The sequence below is a fragment of the Papio anubis genome, chromosome 4 (assembly GCF_008728515.1).
Source record: "Papio anubis isolate 15944 chromosome 4, Panubis1.0, whole genome shotgun sequence".
NCBI classification, from domain to species: domain Eukaryota; kingdom Metazoa; phylum Chordata; class Mammalia; order Primates; family Cercopithecidae; genus Papio; species Papio anubis.
Window position 1 is genome coordinate 59737368 of NC_044979.1, and position 24757 is coordinate 59762124.

The 24757-nt window shown below is 35.5% G+C and overlaps 1 protein-coding gene across 3 annotated transcripts in view; it reads right to left on the minus strand.

Moving 5' to 3' along the window:
• Positions 1-24757, minus strand: part of SEMA3C (semaphorin 3C) — a 177591-nt gene that overhangs the window by 73189 nt on the left and 79645 nt on the right. For 2 of the 3 annotated variants that reach the window (XM_021936127.2, XM_021936128.2), the window contains exons 3-6: positions 21043-21105; positions 13899-14059; positions 12752-12814; positions 3569-3688 (exon numbers count right to left, since the gene is read on the minus strand). In XM_021936127.2, the coding sequence (XP_021791819.1) occupies positions 3569-3688; positions 12752-12814; positions 13899-14059; positions 21043-21105 (407 nt within the window). The remainder of the gene's footprint in view (positions 1-3568; positions 3689-12751; positions 12815-13898; positions 14060-21042; positions 21106-24757) is intronic. The other variant, XM_003896396.4, reaches the window with a different exon arrangement.

The following is a 24757-nucleotide window of genomic DNA, read 5'->3' on the forward strand; positions in this document are numbered from 1 at the left end:
TTCTGTTCATGCCATTTTCTGCTAAAGATTGTTCCAATTTACTTCTCTGTTGAGATATAAGAAAGACCATGATCTTTAAAGTAGCCTAAGCTTCAACATGATTTTGATTCTGCTTTTATTCTCATTAAATGAATATTTCTGGATTGAACAATAAGAGAAAATAACAGGGAGTAGGTGGTGAAAAATTAAAAAGTAGGCATAGCAAAGTGTCCTATGGTCATAGACGTCAATAAAAGCAATGAAAAATACAGACCATGAATGGCGGAATTTAATGTCATAGATTGTTCTAGGAGAGGGGATACAGATTGAGGGAGTGAACTTGGTCACTGAGGAATCTGCCATTAATCAAATAGTTTTAGTTAATGTGTAGGAGTGAAATATTAGAAAGGATGAATAAAGATATACAGAACTGGAGCATAAAACCTAGAAATTCAGCCTCCTACTCTGAGAAGCTTAGTAATGAAGTAAAAGAGAAAGGAGAAAATTAGAAAAAAGAAGTCACAGAACCAAAAAAAGGATTTTAAGGGAAAGAAACCCAATCCTTTCTTTAAATGGGCAAAAAAAAAAAAAAAAAAAAAAAAAAAATATGAAGGTTATTTATCAAAGAATTTAATACAGAAAATGTATAATTTTTCTTCTAAAACACAAAACATACTAGCAAAAGATACTGAAACAGACTAGATTGGTAGCAAATTTCATTCAAAAAGCATAGAAGATAATTTGCATACCTATGACATTCTTGGTCACCCATGATATTCTTGGTCAGTCTAAGGTAAAGTTACCTGCCTGATGAGGGTCAGGGTCAGGGGAGCTTAGGGGGAGCTTAATTGGTATTCAGTTGTTGAAACAGATGTTATGAAAACATCTGATGAAATCAAAGATAAGATGTGGTAATATTCCAAGAATTTGCTGCAAAATTAACCAATCACCATTTTTGCTTGATGTTTTATTCATTCATTTAAAGTCATAATTCACTTGTATTGCTTTATCTTTTTCCAGGAACGGAAGACAAGAAGTAAAGACAGTAGACACAAGAGAAGAACTGTGGTTAGGTCTTCATGTAGCAAGGATTCTAGGCTCTTTAGGTGGGTACTGTTGAAATCTCAGAAAGCTCTGAATCAGTCTTGCAAATAATAGAAGAGAAATGGGATATAACAAAAGCATGTGATGTGCCAAACACGAAGTAGGCTCATCAAATATCCCCCTAACACCAATGAATATCTATGAAGACACTCCAATGAAAGATGGCAGGTAATGTCCCAGATATAAAATTGAATAATTAAAATAACTCTGCCAACCTAACTTGGTTCACCTTCAAATTATGGTTGAATAGATGAAAAATGTCATCTCTCAATAATAAAAAAAGAGTATCAGCAGTAACTATTACCCTTGGTGATTACAAAATACAATGTTAGTGATAGAGAAGAATTCTCTTAAAATAAAACTTTCTGCATCATGGTCATTTTATGCTAGGAGATCTTTTATCCTAAACTAAAAGAAAGCAAATCTATTATCTGTTTGATTAAACTGCGTAGTTCTATATTTACACTATGGTTTTCATACTACAAATATACAAAAGTGACGTTATGGTGAGATTCTCCGACTAGAGTGAACTATCAAGGACTACATTTTATAAAGCTTAAAAATCATAACCCTGTTCATACCTAAATTGGCTCTTAAGATGTTCACATATTATTTCAGAGATTCATTAATGAAACTGCTTCTCTTTTGAAACTTATCTTTTGAAGTGAGACTAAAGTAGTTCATATTTAGCAAAGTGATTAAAATTTATTCCATGCTGGTTTTCCAAAGGAGATTATTTTTTTGGACAGAATTTCCAATTACGCCTTGAAGTGCATAGTGGGCAATTCGTACATGGGAAAATAATTTTATTTGAAATGTGTGCTCTGAAAATGGCTATGCTATTGTTGGCCTGTACAGTGACTGCACAGACTTCAGGGAAGTGTCTGACAGATTGCAGACGTCTGAGGCAGTAGTTTATTTAATCAATTGATCACAGGCATGTGGTTTTAATGACAAGTTCAATGCAGCCAACTGTATTCTTCCAAAAAGCATGACTTTACTTTCCTTGTAAGAATTTTAATATTTCATAACATCTTGAACCACATTAAAAATGTCTCATTTTGGGGTCAAATTATAATTATTTTTAAGTGACTTCTTATTCATTAAAACATACTTATGTATAAATTACATGTCTGAAAAACAACTTAAAAAAGCATCATTGTTCAGTCATTAGTACTAAAATAGATTAACTGTTGTTAAAGGAAAATAAGCTTTAGATCAGTAGCCATATTTATTTTTTGCAAAATTCTAATCTAAAAAATCAAATTAAAATATTATTTAAAAACTGGACTTTCTATATTTAAGTTGCATAATAAAGCCAAACCAAGTTTGAAAATTCAGTTTTTGGCCAGGCGTGGTGGCTCATGCCTGTAATCCCAGCACTTTGGGAAGCCGAGGCGGGTGGATCATAAGGTCAGGAGATCAAGACCATCCTGGTTAACACAGTGAAACCCCGTCTCTACTAAAAATACAAAAAATTAGCTGGGCGTGGTGGCAGATGCCTATAGTCCCAGCTACTTGGGAGGCTGAGGCAGGAGAATGGCGTGAACCCAGGAGGCGGAGCTTGCAGTGAGCCGAGATCGCACCATTGCACTCCAGCCTGGGTGACAGAGCAAGACTCCATTTCAAAAAAAAAAAAAAAAAAAATTCAGTTTTTAAAATAATTATATTAAGTAAAACAAGATGTTTGACTAAAAGAATGAGTAGAAACACTCTCGGTGTAATGTACTTTCCTTAGTCAACAGCTGTGGACTGGGATAACAAAGGCTTAAGTAGCACAGGTGAAGTTCAATCAGCCTCATATTCGACTATACATTAGGTATATATTTGACTAGTGTTCAGCAAACATCATATCATAATACCCCATATCACTCTAACTAATGTAAGAATAAGGCTGGAATAGCCTAATGTAGGATGATGTTGGTCTAAGATAAAAGTATGATTTGTTAATTACATCAAGTTCTTTTCAGCAGATACTTGGCATCCTGCTTTATACATCTTTTACAGATATACATTTATAAAGTTTTATTGAATTTGAAAGACAAGAAATTATACTAGATTTGAGAAGGTTAAGTTTATGCTACAATATTTCTATAATTTGGAGCAAATATTATCACTGTATTACATTCAAGTTATCTTGAAACTATAACATTTTTCTTTTATCTTTTACAGCTTTACAAATATAGATATACTAAAAATATATACATATACACTAAAACTATATATATAGTTGTGTCCAACTAAAAGTATATATATATTTACATATTTATAATACACACAAAAATATATACACATTTTTAGCTGAAGGCAAAAGGTCATACTTCAAGTAACTTGGCAGACAGGAAAATATGTAATATACTTTATGTTTAAAGGGCATGAAAATATTTTACAAATATTGATATTTCCAAGTCTTTACTCTAAAACACAGTTTCAAAAATCCTTGACACTATTATCAAAACTAAGAATGTTAAATAGTTACGCTTACCTCTGATCTCCTCCCTCTGTTCAAGTAAGTACAGACGGGACTGAAAGCACCACTCCCACAGACATATAAATGTGTACGATTGAAAGTCTGAATTACACGGACAAAGTTCCCACAGCCGTGCTAAAAGAATCAGTAAATAAGCAGTTAGTAATTCAATGACTTTCACTGTTATTTCAGTTAGCTATGTTAACCTGAGATCGTGTATGATAGGTAACAATGAGGTGACATAAACTTTTGATGTTATTAGTCCAGGGGTGTCCAATCTTTTGGCTTTCCTAGGCCACACTAGAAGAAGAATTGTCTTGGGCCACGCATAAAATACACTAACCCTAGCAATAGCTGACGAGCTAAAAAAAAAAAAAAAAAAAAATCGCAAAAAAAAAAAACAACTCATGTTTTAAGAAAGTTTACGAATTTGTGTTGGGCCACATTCAAAGCTGTCCTGGGTTACATGAGGCCCGTAGGTCACAGGTTGGACAAGTTTGTATTAGGCGATATCTTTGGGGAACTATTAATATATTTGCACCTCTTCAAGGTAATTTGAGAATACTTATCTAACTTGTAGAAGTACCAAATCAAATACTAAGATTTGGTGCAACTGAAGGAAAACAGTGGTTCAGGAATAGTCAAAACATTATTACAGGAACAGTCACTCAACAAATATTTACTGATTACCTACTATTTGACAGGGTATAGTCAAATTCTCTGGGCATCCTTACTGAGAAAAACACAAAAATTTCTACGCTTGTAGAATGCAACTGAACAAAGTTGTCATACGTGCCCTGCTTTTTCTATTTCTGTTTTAATCTGGACTAATTCTAATACTTCATTTGAAAATGCTCTCAAATTTATACATGTCAATGCAAATATTGTTTGGCAATACTTTGCTATACATTTTCCTTTCTGCTCCATTTTTTTATTGTTAAAAGATGTATTTCCAGAAATATTAAAATAACAACATGATTTATTCCACTGATTTATTTCAAGAGAAATATAGTGCACGGCAGATAGTAAGTAAAATGCTCTATTTCATTATTCTCATATTACAACACTGTCTAAATTTTTACGTCCTGAAACTTTATAAACATATTATTTACCTGAGAAAGTTTACAAATTAACACATAGAAGTTATTTTTTCTCAAGTTTTCCTTGAAACATTAAACACACACACATTATATAAACGTGTTCTGAATGCACCTGTGCCTATACAAGTTCCATATTACCATTAGTACACAATGGCAAACACTATTCACCTTAAGAACTGGCAAATAAAACTAAATAAAACTAATCTCCAACAAAATGCCAGCATAATGACTGCCTTCTATGAGGAATGACATAATCATTCTCTTTGCCCTGGATCCCCTAAAATATTCCCTTCTTCTCTCATAGAAACTCCTTTCTTACTTGCTCCCAGTTCAAGTAAAAGCAAGGCTGTCATTTATTCACCCAATGAAATAAAATAATTATTGCAATTCTCAATTGACTGTGACCTTGCAGGAGCACAGAAACATAGTCAGCACTAGATACACATCTCTGTGACTAAATTAACCACTGAATGTTCCAGTTACTAGCTTCACTATCCTTTGCTGACTATAATTCAATCAAGCCTGAGACTGAATGACTTCACGAAGTCATTTTTCTCTCAAAGAACATAATAAAATGATTGTATATTAGAGACAGTATTTTTATTAAAAACTATAAAGAAACGTATCAAAAGTTAACAGTAACTTTTCCCTGGGTGGCCTGGGTGGTCAGAAAATATATTTCGCTTTTCCCCCCGCTAGGTACCATGTATGCTCCTTTTTTTTTTTTTTTTTTTTTTTTTTTTGAGACAGAGTCTTATTCTGTTGCTCAGGCTGGAGGGCAGTGGCGTGATCTCAGCTCACTGCAACCTCCGCCTCCCGGGTTCAAGTGATTCTCCTGCCTCAGCCTCCTGAGTAGCTAGGATTATGGACATGTGCTACCATGCCCGGCTAATTTTTGTGTGTGTGTGTGTTTTTAGTAGAGATGGGGTTTCACCATGTTAGCCAGGATGGTCTTGATCTCCTGACCTCATGATCCACTCGCCTTGCCTCCCAAAGTGCTGGGATTACAGGTGTGAGCCATCACGCCCAGCCTCTCCTATTTTTTAATAAAGCATATCTATTATTTAAATTATTGAAAAACTAAAACAAAATAAACGTTGCTAAAATAGAAGTTAAAATTAAAATCAATATTATTTTACATTTTCCATCATTTTTCCTTTTATGTTCATTATTACTTGCCAGCAAATATATACTTCTTTTCTTATGCAGTAATTTTATACAGGTGTTTCTATGATACATTTTTATTATTAAATAATCAATCATTAATTCTGTAGTCAAAGAAATTAATCCTTACAGACTAGACCATATACTTTATTTTTAAGTCATTAAGGACTTTTGTTAAATACACAGTGTCATTTCTTGACACCTGTTTATAGAGGTATCTGGAAATTGATTACGTAACTACAGATAACATGTTTCCGAGAAAAAGCACAGATGAAATATGGTGTGTTTATAATGTGTCTATGTAAAGGGAATCTATGAGGAATGAGACACATGCATATTTTTTCACATTCAAGTTTAGTCATTCTGGGACTCTGTATACAATATTTCAATATTTCCCCATAAGATATAAATAATTCAATCCAATTCCTTTAATAACAGGTTATGTCTCTCTCATCTTGGGTCTTATGGATGTCAATGTACTTTCACGAATTACTGGTATTGATAAAATGAAAGAAGTCAATAACATCTCTTTTATATTTCAAATGCACTATACTCATTTCATGTATCTATCTGCTTATTATGACTAATATTTATTTAGAGTTTATTATATCCTAGACTATGAAATAATCATATTATATGTTTTACCTTTTATTTTTACCTTCAGAAAGTTTGATTTTTACCTTTAGAGCAGACATTTATTTAAAACTTACTGTATGCTACTTAGGCACTGTAAGGTTTTTACCATATTCATTCAGGTTTTTACGGTAACTCAGTTCCTTTTGGAAAAATAAACTATAGAGCTTTTTAAAAAAATAACCTGTCTGAGATCATATAGGTAGTAACTAAAGCAGATTTACAAACACATACATCTCTAACACTGAATCCTGTACTTTTAGCTGCTTTATAATTTGTCATTGGATGAGAAGTCCACAGTTGTTTCCTGCGGGGGTGGGGGTGGGGGACTGAATGTCTCAGCCACCCAGGCTGAAGTGCAGTGGCACAATCTCTGCTCACTGCAACCTCTGCTTCCTGAGTTCAAGCGATTCTCCTGTACATCCTGAGGAGCTGAGACTACAGGCATGTGCCACCACACCCGGCTAATTTTTTGTGTTTTTAGTAGAGACGGGGTTTCATCACGTTAGCCAGGATGCACAGTTGTTTTTATAAGTTAATACTGATATAACTTTTTAGTTTTTATAACATTTATTAATATTCACAGAGCTCTTAATCCTTTCGTGTAGATTGTTTAATTCTCATAACAATGCACCAATTTATTAATACTCCATTTTAGTGATGAGGAAATTGAGTCCCAGAGAGGTTAAATAAAGAGTTCTAGTTTTAATAAGTAACTAAACTGGGACTTGAACCACAGCCACTCTCCACTGTGCAGCTTTTCTATAGGAATCTGATTAGTAATGAACAGATTCCCACACTATCTGTTGCTCAGTGTGCTCCCTACCCCTCCCCACACACAAGACTACAAAAGGAAAAACAATTCAGATGAGTTAATTATTGAAAATGATTATCTCGGTCCTTTCCATTTCCATTGTGCTGCCTTCGTTTCTGACCTAGACTGCTGCAATAGTGTCAATTCCATCCTGCAAATATGTGCTGAAGTCATTCTATGCAAGGCACTGTATATGGTACTAGCAACACTGGAATGAATAGACTCAACCAACACATGCTTTTAGAGAAAGGAGAGCATAATATATCAGACTGTGGTAGATACTGCAATAGGACTGTATTTTTAAAAATGTATTGTAGAAGGAAAGAAAGACATTAAATAATGCTGATCTGGGGTAAAGATTTGAGTAGAGGTGACATTTGAGCTGAGTCTTGCAGAATAATTTAGAGATTTTCACAGGCAAAAGCATAATAAGGAAAGAACATTTCAACAAAAAAATAGCATGAACAGAAAACAGAGACATGAGAGTGCAAGATTTACTTGCAGACTAGTGCCTAGAAGGGTTACAGGATAACTGTGTGATGAAATCAAGAGAGGTATAATTACAGTTGGTCTGCCATCCTGCCACAGTCTTCAGATAGGCAATAGAGAGTATTGCAGAGAAGACCGAGTAGATTTAAGTATGCAGGTCTCAGAGCCAGATGACCTCGGTTTAAACTTTGGCTTCATCTTTTACTAGCTTTCAGAAGTGAAGACAGTTACTTGGCCTCTAGATGCTTCAATCTTTGCATTTCTAAAATGGCAATGGTAATACTTGTTGTGGACAATATATTAATAAAGCAGTAGAAATAGTATCTGGAACATAATAAACACATCCAACTGTCCAATATTAGATTTGTTTTATTTGCATTTTAAAATTGATATTGTCTATAAACCCGGTGAAATGGTCAGGGCATCTGTCCTGCATAAAGCTTAGTGCAGGTCCTGACCACAGTAAAAATCCACAAAAAGTTTAGAGTATGAAAGAAGCCTTAGAGACTTCAGTGGAAATAAATACCATGGATGCTCTCTTTTCGTTGTTTAATTCTCTTTTGAAATGATTTCCTGGCACAATGTTAATGAAATATAAGGCTGCTAACATTATACAGCATATAATAAAATTCTATTTTTTATAAACATTTATGTCTATATAACAAAATCCTGGAAGAATATACCCTGAATTGTTAAGAGTGATTATGTTTCAGTAGTACAATTTACTTTCTTTAACAGTGATACAGCATTAACTACGTACTATGCACTGCTCTAAGCTCTCTGCAAATATTAACTCATCAATCCTCTTAACAACCCAATAAGGTTAAGTGCTACAGATTAGCACATTTCACAGATAAGAAAACCAAGATGCACAGAAAGTTTAAGTCTCCAAGGTCGAAGAGCTAATAAGAGATGGTTTATTTTCTGTTGCTTTCTATGTACTTCTCTAGGTCTTCAAAGATTGTTATATTGAAAATATATTACTTTTATAATATAAAAATATATGTTTTAAAAATATATCCCGGAGCACACGTGAACAGGCCTTTAAAAATATTGACTCATCATGGCCTATAATCTGCAATGACATAAATATACTTCATACTTTCTTCTTCTTGGTCTGTACCTTCTTGGTCTAGGGAAATTAATCAAGGTATTTTGATAAAGAAAATGTATTTTTTAGGAGCTTAGGATTGTATGGTCACAGAAATAGGGAAACTGATATTCTACAACTAATAAATCAAGTTTGACACCATGTGCATGTAATGTATATATATCTAAATATATATAATCCTACTTAATTTTTCAACTGTCTCCTATAGTATTTACATAGTACATTCATTAAGCCCTATCTCATGGATATGTTTGACAGCATGTGCTATTGTTTAACCTCAATTTATTTAGAGTATGAATAAAATATTAGCATTTAGAAATAAATGGAGCATGTAGGAATGTGAGTATGTAGTGGCAGGAAGAGAAATGGGAAGTAGGTTATATTCTTTTTAGCTGAGGCAGAAAATTAGCTATATTCCCACCATGAAAATTTATTTTCTTTAAAAACGTTAGTTTATTACAGAATTATGCTATATTATTACCTAAGATCAAATGTTAAATCACATTAAATTTTCTTCTTATAATTGTTATCTTGTTATAATGTCAATTAAAATTTGATACAACCAAAAAATCTGAAGGATTAAGGGATGCTTAACTCTTGTTTTATTTTTGCTTTCAGTTGTTATAGCAGTATGGATATTAATTGCTACCACTTTATGTTCTGCTTAGATGATTAACAGAGCTAAAAGCAGAAAGTTTTAGCTTAATGAAAATATACCTCTAAAATATATGCATAATAAATGTGCTACAAACATAATTAATCTAAAAGCATTAATAAACTCAGCATCTACTGTGTCCTACCCTCAAGCCCTGACAATCAGTTGCAACGATTTCTCATGCTTGTATGCACTGTGACCTGAAGGGGTGAGTAGATGTTTCCCAGGCTGAAAACACGGGAAGATTATTGAAGGACAAGAGAATCAACAGCATGTAGCACATACCAAACACTGGAAGAGAGAGAGGGTACAACTTGTTCGAATTTCAATACCATTGAAATAAAAGGTTAACAAGTTCTAGTATGATTACCACAAAATCTATCAAACCTTTCCTAAATATCCCAGATGTGCTTTGTGTGTATTCCTTAGCATTTATCATTTTCTCTCCGGTAGGGTAGCATGTATTAGTGGCTAAGAGTACAGAATCCAGAGTTGCGTGTGACTTAGACAAAGACCGTCCCACTTCACAGCAGCACAGCTTAAGTGTCTCGCTTTCTTGGTAATGCAGGTATTTTATCTTAAAAATACAGGTGGTGACAATAATGCCCACCTTGCAGCATTGTTATGAGGATTAAAATAAAGCACTTACAACAGGACCTGGCCTGTTCCATTAAATGTTGGGTATTTTTTCTGAATATTATTGTATATACATCTCATCATCTCCAGTACATTATGAAGACTTAAATGTAAGGACTCCATCTAACTCACCTCCAGCTTCTTCACAACAACTAAATAATTTGTGCAAATTAAAATAATCGATTCCTGTGTTTTAAAAGTATTAGGTTATTAGATAATATTTATTCCAAGTTTTAAAAAGTTCTTAAGTATGTGGTTTCATTGAGAAATGAAAGGAGGATAGGTTGTTCTACAGAACTCCCAAAGATCTATTTCACATTATTTTTCTACCACAGGCCTTTTTTTCCCCAGAGTCTAAGTAAAGGACATTTCTGTAAGTACTTCACATGTATGAAATGAGATGGATTTGTCAAGACATTATTTTCTTGCATAGACCAACCATATATTTTTTTGATTAGTGTTTCCCAGGACTCAACAATGTTGTATGGACAAACAAAACCTGTCCGGCCGAGCCCTAAAAATACCTAGGAAAGAGCACTCCATTAGATATTTCCCTTGTGTAAAACAACAGGCCTTATAGTAGAAACTAAAAATATCAACAAATTACAGCATGACAAAACTATGGGAAAATGTCAGCATGTATTGAAGATTTTTATCTAATAACTTTTAATTGTCAAAAAGCAAAACAAAAACCTCAGGGTTTCTATTTTGACAAAGGAAGCAGAAACCAAATGACTTGTCTAAGAATCTTCAGAAACTCAACAGCAATTTTTGGAAATAGAAGGTACAAAGGTACCTAGATTCTGCACATTCTGCCTGTGGTAGTTCTTATGAATGGGAATTGCAAATCATTTTGAACAAAGGACAATGAAATTCAGGAACTATAGCCACGGGATATTATTGTGGCAAAAGGCAAGGCATGATCAGACACACATCAATGGGAAAAAATCCCATTAGAGAGAAAAGAAAATAGTTTAATTCATTCACAATTATTAAAATAATAGCCTCAGGGGACAAAACATCATTCTCTGCAACATTATGCTTCATTCTACCATTGGTTTCCTGGAACATCGTTGTAATGTATGTAAGTGTTTTTTCTACATTTTTCTGGATTTTCCCCCCAAGATTGTGGTCTAACAGGTCCCTTGGATAGCAGATATGCCCCTGCAAATTTCTCCTGCTCACTTTAAAATTTTTTTTATTGGATAAATCACTCCAAGAACCCTTTAGTTAAGGCCAGATATCCTACCCTCCAGAGTCTTCCATGGCCCTGCCTTCAGCCAAAAATTTTTGCAACTTTACACCTGGGGCTGTTAGGAGTCAATGAAAATAAACGTTTCATTTCCTCAATCCCATATTTCCACTTTCCACAGGATTAGTATTTTTCCCATGTTTGGTCTTGTCTGATCCATCTCTACTTCCAAGACTCAGGGCACAGTCTTCACTCCTGAAATCAGTGTCTCTTGACCCTACCACAAAATAAATGATTAGTCAACATTTTTTTAACCCTAAGGTGGTCTATTACTTGTTATGACCTGAGACCTGAATGTATGTGTATATACTGACTAGTCTGTCCACCCGATTACCATATTTCTAGCTCATTTCTAAATTAGTTTGTATTTCCATGCTCATTTGATTATGGCTGACTTTTCTAACAAGATAATAAAGTTGACTGGAGTTAGAACCATTTCTGTCTTTGCACCAACTATGTCTTTAGCAACTAGCTCCGTGCTAGATATATAACAGGTGCTGAATCAGTATTTATTGAGCAAATAATGGAAGGAATGAATGAAGAAAGAAATCTCTTGACCAAACTATTTTTGAAAGAGAGGGTGATTCTGATGCTTGGTTCTATTACATTTTCATTATTTGAGGCAAAATGGTGAGATGACATATACGCTCCCTTATAAACATTAAATGACGTGTACACATTAAAGATCTGCTCCACGTATTGTTTTAGAATATTCAAGAATAACAATGTACTACTTTCAGTAGTCATTTGTAGAAATTAATACAGATTTCTTCCTTGATTCTTTATTTTGAATCTCACCTAGAGGAATACAATTTGCACAAGCGTTGCATACTGAATATTTATTGATACTTATATCTGTCTCTATTGCTGTTTCTGTGGCTATTTTTAATTAACAGAGGTACCATTTATCACCGGTGATTTATATTTATGGAATTTGCTGGCTAACCACTGCCCTTCTGCCGAGAATCTTTGTTTGGAAAAGCCCACAGGGTATCTGGGAGCTGCTCCAGACACTTGCATTATCATCGTTTCAGGAGCCTGCTGAGAATTCTGCAGGTTGGGCCACTAGGAACAGAGGTTATTACTGAAATCCATCATGAAATGTATCTAAATGAAATAATGACAGCAAGGCAAGCAATTTTTGCCCAGTTAGGAATTCTGAAGTGACAGAGAGCCCGAGAGTTCCAGTCTCCTCAATGTTTAGGTGTTTAGCCTGTGTCCAGCCAAAAATTTAAAACACCACCATCCTTTGTCTCAGTTTTGGCTTCCCTCAAAGTACATGGATTTGAAAACCAAATATTTAAGTTAGTGGTTTTTTTTTTTTTTTTTTTTTAAAACACTTACTGTGGGATCTTTGCCAGCCATTTTGCATTCTTCAACTTTGATTGTAGATGCTGGCCAGAAAACCTGCTCAGAAAGAAAAATAAAGGTTGCATAATCTCACTTGGACGTATGACAGCCCAGTACTCCTCATTTACTTTTTGTTAACAGATTTATTTAAGGTGATCCTATACTAAAACTTTAAAATTCTCTCTTTTTATGAATTCCATTAATATTCTATTAGTTTAACAATTACAATTACTTTTTATTTCTTCCATCAGTGTTTCCTTTCACAAATGCTTTTCAATAACGTATGTTCATTTACTGATTGTATATTAAAACAATTATTAACATAAATGTGAACGATACAATTTTTCACTCCTTCTGACGTACTACACTGTTCCTAACTGCTTATATGACAGTAAATTTACATTTACATCTCTTTCTCAGTTAATATTATTTTTGGTAAATCACACAGCCAGGCTAGATTTACATAAGATGGGCCCCTAGGTACTTCAATAGCTAAAATAACTTGGATGAAATCCAAGAGATTCTCTCTCTCTCTCTGAAATACTGTGCTAGTATTCTAAGTAGTTGCAGCCTTGGGTCCAGTCTGGCAATAATCATTAATTTAGTTGTCAGTCCATTGCCTATGTTAACACTTCCGCAAATGCGGAAGTCTCCTTGTTGTAATAAATTTATAATTAATCTACTTGTATTTCTTTACTCCAGTGAAGCTCAATTTTATTTCCTTGTGAAATAGAATGATAAATATAGGCCACACTGGATCAAGTAACAGCGTATTTAATAGCTGTTTTCCTTTCAGGCCCTTCATGGGTTACATGGAGATGACAAAGTGGATCTTCCTTTTCTCTGACCATTTCTTTCATGCACTACTCTACACTCCCTTTTTCCTTTCTTTATATATTTACACACAGGTGGTATTTTCTCAGTTAGCTCCGGGTTTTGAATTGTTAAAAACTATGGAACTAGACGAGGGGAACTGAACTTAGTATCTTTTCAGTCCATGAAAAAATACTAACTTTCATAGTAACATGGGACCAGTATTTTCTATTGCTCTAATAAAATGCATATTATTTTTTACTTAATGCTTTTTAAAAAAGAGACACTCAAAAGGTGGACACTGGCCTCATGAAAAGGATAAACTTACACTCAAAGGTTCTTGACTTATATTGTTAATATTCAGGGAAAGAATATGATCTTTGCTTCCCACATATATCCGGTCCTGATCTTCATCCATTAATAAAATCCTGTAGTCTAAAGGGTGGTGGGAAAGGCTGAAGTATTCAGAGGTCTTGGTTTCTCGAAGTTCTGAAAGAGTGAACAGCACAAGTACAGATGGAGCATCCTGGTACTATAATTCTATTATTTTAATAAAAACCATTATGCAAATATTTACCAGAAAAAGTCAAGGTACATTTCCTTCTACAGTAAGAAATTAATTTTAAAATAGAGTTACGGGCTAGTTTCCTGTAATCTCAGCACTTTGGGAGGCAAAGGTACAATGGTCACCTGAAGCCAGGGGTTCAAGGCCAGCCTAAGCAACATAGTGAGACCTTGTCTCTACAAAATTTTTTTTGAAAAATTAACTGGGCATGGTGGTGTGTGCCTGTAGTCCCAGATACTTTGGAGACTGAGGTGGGAGGATCTCTTGAGCGCAGGAATTCGAGGTTGCATTGAGCTATGATCGTGCTGCTGCACATCAGCTCTGGCAAGAGAGCGAGAGACCCTGCCCCCCTCCCAAAAAAAAGTTATGCTAATGGACATTTTAATTCATTATATTTATGCTGAAGTAAAACATAAATCGGTAAGTGCAATGTTAAAGTTTATGGTAATAATATGTGATTACAAAATCAGTCATGTTTGCAATAATCTCAACTCTGTTTTATTACTGGACATCATCAACTTAAAACAAGTTAAGTTAAACAACCAAAAAAAAAAATACAGCGAGCAGATTGAACAGAAAACAAAACCAATAGCAGTGTGATTGTCTTCTTATGCTCTATTAATGTTTTATTCTTGGACTCTATTTATTCATCATTTTAGGATTGCTATTTCCTACTACAAATATTTGCCTTACATCCCAACATAATTCTAATTAGTCCAACTTTTTTTTCTATAAATTACTTGAAAGTAGATGTACTTTCAAGAGGCAATGTTATTTTTAGCAGAATAACTATGCATATATCTAACGAAAATATATGAATTTTCAGGTATCTAAATGTTCATATTTTCAGTATCCTGAATGGTTAGTGACTCACTCACTCATTTAGCTTCTTTCACATTGCCTAAGTGCCTTTGAAGGTAATGAATGTATCGTGACATTCATGATACATTCTTCAGTCAAAATGCTCCTCTGAAGGAGTGGAACTTTAGACCTTTCTATTCAAATGGTTCAGGATTTCTTTGTTCTTTTGATTATAATCTGAAGAATGACAAACTCTAAGAAAGAGACTGCTTTTTGAGACTACTGCTTCCATGATGAACTGTTTCTAGATTTTTAGGCGTTGAATTACAAGCACATTTCTAAAAATTTGGATAGAGTTGCAGTTTGACTTAAACCGAAATTAAAATGACACACATTCTTATAGAAAGTCATGGACTATATTCCATGAGTACTTGGGCCATAGCCCATATGAGAAGATACAGAAGTCACAAATTTAACCTATTTTCTGGGCACATTTGTTCAGAATGTCTGCCATAATATCCTGCAAGTAGTTTTAGCCAATAATCTGAAAATTCCTGGAAGAATAAGAGTGATAATGAAACCAGGTTCTGTTGCCAAACTTCCTGTGATACTGAACAAGTTACTTAACCTCTCTGTGCTTTAATTTCCTCATTTATAAAAGCAATCATAGTACCTTCTGCCAAGAGTTTCCATGGAAATCAATTTAATTGACACATATAAATATGTGAAATGAGTGACAAGAGATAGTATTCAATAAATTATCATTATTGTTATTAAGTTTGGATCATGATTTTTAAGAAAAATATGAATTTAGATAAAATATGTTTTCCTACTTTTTTAAAATTTTGGGAGCTAAATCCATAAAATTATTAAGACATAATCTTATAGCCTCAAATTTACTGTTCATACAACAATAGTAAAATAGAGGATTTTTTTATGTTGGAAAAAACAATCAAGAGGTTAGAAAAATATTTGAGAAGAATCTTAAAATGTAAGCTCATGACAGTATACAAGGACAAAAGGCAGGTCATTAACAACAAGGGCCTGGATGAAAGATCTGTGGAAACAGGGGGCTTGGGTGCTGAGCATGGTGTAGCCTGCTGACTTTCCAGTTACTGAGCCTCCCTAGGAATCACGGACAGAGAGGTGACACGGTTAGCAGGTGGTGCCACAGCCCAGAAACTGAAACAGCTTCCTTCTTGAGGAGAGCAGGTAAGGGGAGAGGGAAATCCTTCAGGAAAAAATCAGCCCATACCAGACTAGAGGTTAGGGCTAATAGAAAAAAATCCACGAGCTGAGAACATGGGAGAGACTACACAATCAAAGCAAGTATCACTCTAAGGTTGGAGAGGGCACAGACTGCCTTGATTCTATCTAAAATCCAGGTGTTTTGTAAAGCTTGCTTTCATCTCAGGGCTATGATTCATGGTTGTGTAAGTCTTCTGTAAAACACCAGGGGTAAGATATTGCTTGGGCTGCTGGAATACACATTCAACAAGTAGCTCTTAATAAATAATTGTGGAGTGACATACACAGACTAACATAGTAAAATATAACTGAGTTCATGGCCTCTGGGGCTCAACCACTGGAGTCTGGATTCTGGCTCTACCATTTCATTTCTAGATGTACTTGGCAAGCGCCTTTATCTCTCTGAACTCCAGTGTCCTCATCTGTAAAATCAGGATGATAATATTATCTACATTATGGGGTTGTTGCGAAGTTTAAACTGTTGTCAAGTTTAATATACATAAAGTTTTAAAAAGAGTCCCTGAGCTATAGTGATGCTGGTTACGAGGTCAGGAGATCGAGATCAGCCTGACCAACATGGTGAAACTCCGTCTCTATTGAAAATACAAAAATTAGCTGGGTGTGGTGGCAGGCGCCTGTAATCCCAGCTACTCAGGAGGCTGAGGCAGGACAGCCTCAATTCTCCTTTTGAAGCAGGAGAATCGCTTGAACCTGGGAGGCGGAGGTTACAGCGAGCCGAGATTGCACCACTGCACTCCAGCCTGGGGTGACAGAGTGAGACTCCATCTCAAAAAAAAAGAAAGAACAGAAAATCGTCAATCTATCGCATTAATTCAAATACCGCAGGGAGCAATAGCTACATCAACTTAAGACCTTTCTGGTCCAGGGACTTTTATCTAGTTTTCCAAGCCATAAAGCATCTTCAAATTTAATTACCTATAGCTCACTGATAGTTGACAGCTGTTAATCAGGGAGATTTACTTCAGAAGTGCCCTTGTTGTAATAAAAGCCTAGGCTATTTTGTTAAAATGCTATTTAAATTGCTGTTAGTAGTCATAATTGAACCATATGACTTGGGGAGAGAAACAACTTTTTGTTAGAACACAGAGATGAGCTCAAAGCAATGAGAATTTTATTTATAAAAACAATGACCCAAGAATCTATCATTTCGTTTCACATAGATCCAATTTAAGTAAATGAATGATCCAGTGATTTGGCCACGGTTATAGAAAGTGACTGATGTAATGATTTGGCTACAGTGAGAGAAAAACATTACAATGACTAGTCCATCATCTAAACAAGGCAAAGAATGGCATTGTCATTCCTTTAACCTCATAATGCTGTCATCCTTTTTGAAGCATATGAGCTACAGCTATTTGTGTTATTTCTCAGGACATGCTCAGTTAATGAATAAGGGACTCTGGCTGAGAGTATGTAGTATTAGAAAATGCAGTGGCTTCACAAAGAGCAGCATAGGTCTCCTGGACCCTGCGAAAATCTCCCAGGAAACAGCATTAAAAAAAAATTTCTGCATGTTTGTTTCCCATAATCCACATTATTGTACAGCTCCATGATGGAAAATTACTGTAATGTCTTCTACACCAATGTTCCCTGGGGTAAAATTTGCCGCATAATATGCTTACCTAAAATTCATGTATCTACATGAACTTTTCTTTGTAATAGAAACCACTGTGAAGCTTGAGAATTTAACCAAAGGTGGAAGAACAATAGGTTTCCCCAAAATCTAAGCCCTGGCAACAGAAGCTTCCGGAGCTACCTGAGTATAGTCAATATATTGTTACAGCAATTATGGCATAATTCGAAATACAGTAATATATTATGTCTGTCAATAACACTCTATTACTATTCATGAAAGAACAAACCTTTGTTCTCTGTTAAGCCAGTCAGTGATCTTAATATTTTTGAATTAACTAAGTCACGAAGAATCTCATTCATGCACTCAAAAATGTGATCTTGATAAAGGAAGGTAGAAAGTTTAGGGTTTTATTTTATAAATATTTTTTATAGTTGTCCCTTGGCCATCTGCGGAAGATTGGTTCCGGGATACCCTACAGATAGCAAAATCCAGGATGCTCAAATCTCTGCTTCAAAAGGGCAGAGTACTTGTATATAACCTACCTACATCCTCCCTATACTTTCAATCATCTCTAGATTACTTAAAATACCCAATGCAACGTTAATACTATGTAAATAGTTGTTATACTGTATTGCTTTTAAAATGTGTGTTATTTTTATTGTAGTATTGTTATTGTTTATTTTTTTCTGAATATTTCTGATCAGTGGTTGGCTGAAACCACGGATGTGAAACCTACAATTCAGAGTGCCAGTTGTATACCTGTCAAACTACACAGTAGGGTAACTCATTCACTCAGAATACTACATTGTCTTCAGCCTTTTATAAAATTCAAAAATAGGTAAAAGATTACTTGATTGAAAATCAATTCCCAGGAGTCCCTGGATTCGAGACATATGCAGTAATTACTCATTAATTTAAAATTTATGATGTTATTAATTTATTCAATATATATTTATTGAGTCCTTATCCCAGCAGGCTAGACATTTTGCTGAAACAAGAGGACAGAAATAATGAAGATACCATGTCCTAATGACTATTTCATTGCTTACCTAACATTCTGTTATTCTGTTTGGCTAGTCCATCAAAACATTCTTCCCATCATAAACCTCAGATCTGCCTCAGGCAGAATGTACATCTACAGATTTCAAAGTAAATCCTTAGGATATCTTTTACTTCAGAGATATTGCTACTGACAGGATAATTGCCTCTTTTGAATGTCTTATCTCAGAAGAATTTCAAGTAGAGTGGGCTCAAGTGACCCATCCTCTCTCCGAGGCTTATTGTTTTGAAACTGGGTTAGAAAGTGAACTTCACCTGTCTGTTTATAAAAAAATAATAATAATAAAGACAAGCAGTGAAACTTCAGCAGACTGAAACTACAGCTACTAATTCCTAATGTGAACAAAGACAACAGAGACCAGAGGGCATGTTGTTAAAACCATATTTGCTCAAAAATAATAGCCCTGGTTGGGCACGGTGGCTCACGCCTGTAATCCCAGCACTTTGGGAGGCCAAGGTGAGTGGATCACGAGGTCAGGAGATCGAGACCATCCTGGCTAACACAGTGTAACTCCGTCTCTACTAAAAATACAAAAAATTAGCCAGGCGTGGTGGCGGGCGCCTGTAGTCCCAGCTACTTAGGAGGCTAAGGCAGGAGAATGGCATGAACCCGGGAGGCGGAGCTTGCAGTGAGCCGAGATCATGCCACTGCACTCCAACCTGAGCAACAGAGGGAGACTGTCTCAAAAAGAAAAAAAAAAACAGACAGACAGACAGCAGTGAACACAGACTGTATCTCCCAGGCACTGCATCAGAGGGAAGATTAGCAAACACACAGGTGCCTAGAAACAATGACTCTCGCCCTGGTTTGCCCCAAACAGCCCCAGCTTGTGCCCATTTCCCCAGCATCATTATCACTAGTGCCCTCTTTCATTCTCAAAAGACTCATGTTTTGGATGTTAAATTGTATGGCCACTCTACTTTTAAGCAACCTCTTAATTATCTTGAATGGTTTTCTATTAGTTTTAGTAAAAATTTCAAAATTTTAACCCTTTCCCATTTAGAACAGAAAGTGGAGCATGCTGTCAGTGCTCATTTAATTTTACATAAACATGCTGTTTGAGGCTGAAGCAAATCTGACTGATTTTCGCTGTGAAATAAAATATAAAACTGTTCTTGCAGTTATTTCTAAACAGAACTAACATCAGAATCATCTGAATCTTCAGAATCATCTATTTTGCAAACGTCGGATTAATCAAATCAATCTTCGGCCAACAACTGTTCAAGATGTTAACATCACACACAGGAATGCTATGTTTTCTGGGATTTGACATTTTCAAGAATTGAGAATTACTATATTTCGTGAATTGAAATACCACTACTAAAAACAGAATACTATAAACAGAATAAGTATTTCGTTTCCTAAGTCGATACACTAGAGTGATGCGAAAATAATAACAAAAGTGAGATATTTTGTGGCAAAGTTACCTTGGGGTAAATGCTGTAGCTCCAAGTATTTTCAGAGCAAACAGGAAAGGGTTAACATGGCCCTCCAGGCCTCCTATGATCTAGTTCCAGATTACCTCACCAGAAATCTTAATCATCACTGTTGGCCTATTCTTTGTTCTTGCTCTGCTGGCCTTCTTTTTACATCTTGCTCCTTTTTGGCCTCAGGACCTTTGTACATGTTATTCCTCTTGCTTATAAAATTCTTCCTGCCTTTTTCTAATTCATACTTATAATTTGACCAATAGATTTGATGTAATTTATACAGGGCTGTCTCATAAAAGCTCTCTCAATCCTTTAGACAAAGTCAGGTCTCAGGTCCGCTGATATATTTGCCCCTTTCCCTCCTTGGTTTTCTTTTCTCTTGAAGGCCACCTGGAAGGTCACCTGAAATAGTCTAAACTGTCCTGGATTGGGGGTGGGGGACTATACTATGACTTGCTGAAACCTACCTTGTTTCTGTATAGTTTTTAAGTAGAAATTGGCTCTAAACATGAAACACAGGTCTTTGCGCATTCACATTCTACCATTTTTTTTTGTTTGCTATATTGATTTTTATTATTTTTTAATCATGGTGAATTAAAAATATGAGCATAAACCAATCAAATGGAAAAAATGCCATCAAATTTCAGAAAATCATGGTTTACATGAAATATTAATAATTTATCACTATTAAAAAGTAGGGTGTGTATGGCTGGGGTAGGCGAAAGGCTTGGCTTTGGAAATAGCTGACCAAGGCTAAAGTTCTAGTTTCACCTTTTGCTGGTACAGGGTTTCCCCCAACAGCACCCTCCAGAGCATTCCCCTTAGGTCCCGCATCTACAATATAAAAAGAGAATGAGAATATTTTGGAACCAGAATAATCTCTAATGTTCTGTATAGCAACAAAATGTCTATAAAAATAATTCCTTTTTCACTGTTTGCACATATTATCTATTGTTGTGGGATATCTGTAAAGCTAATGTAATCCTTCATATTACCATACATCTTATAGGAAAAAAGGTTCTATGTAAAAACCAATCTCAGAAGTATAGCCACAGTAACACAACTGTGTATTTTCTACAAAGATGAAGCTAAACCAAAAACAAGGCTATCTTGTTCCCCTACTATATTAGTCCATTTTCACACTGCTACAAAGACACTACTTGAGACTGGGCAATTCATATAGAAAAGAGGTTTTAATTATCTGTTTCACATGGCTGTGGAGGCCTCAGGAAACTTACTATCATGGTGGATGGCGAAGGAAAAGCAAAGCTCGTCTTACTTGGTGGCAGGAGAAAGAGAAAGAGCAAGAAAGTGCAACACTTAAAACGCTCAGCTTCCCTGAGAACTCCCTCACTGAGAATAGCATAAGCAAAACCACCCCCATGATCCAATTACCTCCCACCAGGTCTCTTCCTTGACAGGTGATGATTACAATTGAGATGAGATTTCAGTGGGGACACAGAGCCAAACCTTATCACCTACCAAAAACATATTCCATTTGTGTTGTGTAATTCAATTAAATTGAGAATTCTAAACTCTGATTTCCCTTTCTCTAAGCTCACTTGGAAGACATGGCCAATCTTTTGTTTCTTGTGTGGTAACCACTGTCTGGATTCTATCTCAGGGTACGAAGAATACACAACTAGGGAATATCTCATATGTCTTGAGAGACTCTGAACTGGCAGTAAGTAACTTCTAAAAAGTAGAATAAAATCTGAATCTATCACTAATCTATACAAGGACAACACAGATGAGCCATCAGTATCAATGATATTCATACAGCTAGGAAGGCCTAAGTTTCAGAGTATCCACTTGAGATATCAACAAGGCAGATAAATTCATAGAGGAGGAAACACTGCATCTGACACCTGCTTTCTAGACCTGTTGGCATGTCTGAAAAAGCTTTACTTTGAGGCAAGGTGTTCAAGAACAGTGGTTCCAAGATGGTTAACAAAACAAAAGCAGATACCTAACAACAGACAGAGAAAAAAGTGGGTACAGAAGAGAAATGTGATATCAGTTGGAGCTCGGTGTAAATAAGTGTACCTCTTCTAAATAAAGTATTACACTGTCATTACAATTTTTTTTGGTAAAAATGTTAAGATACAGAAAACATTTTCTCATGTGCTAAAGTTATAAAAGCAGGCTATATTCAATATGAAAACAAGTGTTAAAGATCATTCACAAAAAATAAGACTTGTAGGGATATATTTTAAAACATTTATAGCAAAGCCCTTGGATGGTGGGACAGAAATATAAAGACAGCCAATACTTCAGACCAATGTGTGTGCATTGGGGAAGGATGATGAGCTGACATGGTGTATCATGTCAGTAAAACCCCAGAACACCGAGAATCTAATAGACTCCATTCCTCAAGCACGTCCCTTTAAGTGACCACACTGGAACCACATATGGAAAGAGTCTTACAGCAACATTTAACACTTGTCTTTCGCAAAATTTATACTATTTGCTGGATTTGTATGCTTTCAATAAAACTCCCTTGACTACATTGTGGGCTTCCAGTGGGTACTTTTAGTCAGCACACTCAATTATAGCAAGGATAGGAGATCCTATGTGCTAAGTGAAGTCCCTTGTCCCTCTTATCCTCATAAAGTTCTGAACACAGCCCACAGCTCTCTCTGACATAATGCTTGTGTTTATACATAACACAGCCCACAGCTCTCTATGATGTACTGCTTGTGTTTATACGTAACACAGCAGGCTGTACACAAAATAGAAATATTCTTTGAGACATATATTTATTCATTCATTCAACAGATAGTAAAAAGTCCAGGGTCCAGGTGTGGTGGCTCATGCCTGTAATCCCAACATTTTGGGAGGCAATGGCAGGTGAATCGCTTGACTCCAGGAATTTGAGACTAGCCTGGACAACATGGCAAGACCACGTCTCTACAAAAAATGGAAAATTTTGCAGGCCTGGTGGCATGCAACTGTAGTCCCAGTTATTCAGGAGACTGAGGTAGGAGGATCACTTGAGCATGGGAGGTAGAGGCTGCAGCGAGCTGTGATCACACCACTGCACTCCAGCCTAGGTGACAGAGCACGTCTCCAGGAAAAACAAAAAAGAGAGAGAGCGCGATGGTAAATGCCAGGAGCTAGGTAAAACTATGAAAAAAATGTGATCTCTCTCTCAAACAAGATATAATCTAAAGTGGAGGTACACAAGCAACTGCAGTATAAAAAGATGACCTCAGAAATTGAGGAGGATTAAAGAATGAAGATTAAGTCTTCCTGGAAATAACAGAGAAATCTTAGACAGAAGGAAGTACTTGATCTTGTTTCTCCATTCAATAAATATTAACTAAGCCACTCAATATTATACTAAAAATCACAGAAATAAATGTACAAAGTATAGTAAAAGAGAGGGTAAGTGTTTAAGACAAGGGCTTTACATCATGGCTGTGGACACAGTCAAGTAATCTTTGACCTGAAGGATAAAGTTGAGCTAATAAAGAAATAAGCATTTTCCAGGGAGTAGAAAAAGTTTATGTAGAAACCCTCAGGTGGGAGATGCAAAGGATGATTAGAAGTCTGGGGGGTTGATCAAGAAGAGGATTAGAGTGGGGTTTTCTCAGCAGAAACAAGGAGCCAATCAACACGGAAAGAGACAAACTTCTTGACTGTTAAACCATAGGGGTTAATTTTTCCCAAGTCACTTCAGATGCCAATGAAACAAATCTGAGCAAGTACCTACCGTGATCACATACAAGTTTGCTAGAAAGACAATTCTGCTTAATGAAGAATTATTGAGAGCAAGACTGCTTCATGATACAATATTAAGTGAGTAAAGTAGAATAAAAATATTTTGTATTCTTAAACTATTGTATGGCTGCACATAAATAAATAAATGTTGAAAAAAGTCTTGACAAAAATGCAACTGATAAATATTCTCATAATCCTGGAGGCTCATTTCAATGCCCTGTCAGTTAAAAGGACTGTAATTACTCCTTGATCAAGAATCAGGCTATTCAAACTTTCCTTACAGACCACTGTAATTTACATATATTCTTATACAGGAGTCTAGCTGCACGGCACTTAATAAAATGCGGAACTAGGCAATGACAGAAATATCAATATCTAACTGGAAAACAGTTATATGTTGGCAAAAAAATCCCCATCTTTAGATTCCTTCAGAATGATGGAGGACCACCCACAGCTTTCAGTAAGACAAACCATTTGAAATTTAAAAACTCAGCTCCCCCCACCCGCAAAAATTCTTGAACTATGCTTTCACTGGATTCATTCTTAAACTCATTTTCTTTTGAACACAGGAAAAATATTATAAACTATATACCATAAAACCTCAAATGTAAAGGTCCAGACTTTATGAACAAAGAGATGGAGAGATGTTTTCCTAAAAAGACAGCTACTTTGTCTAAATATTATTTATTTCAATGTGACTCATTGTTTAGCCAAGTTACTACATTTGGCTTCAAAACAAGAAACAAGTCTGCAGAATTGCAGA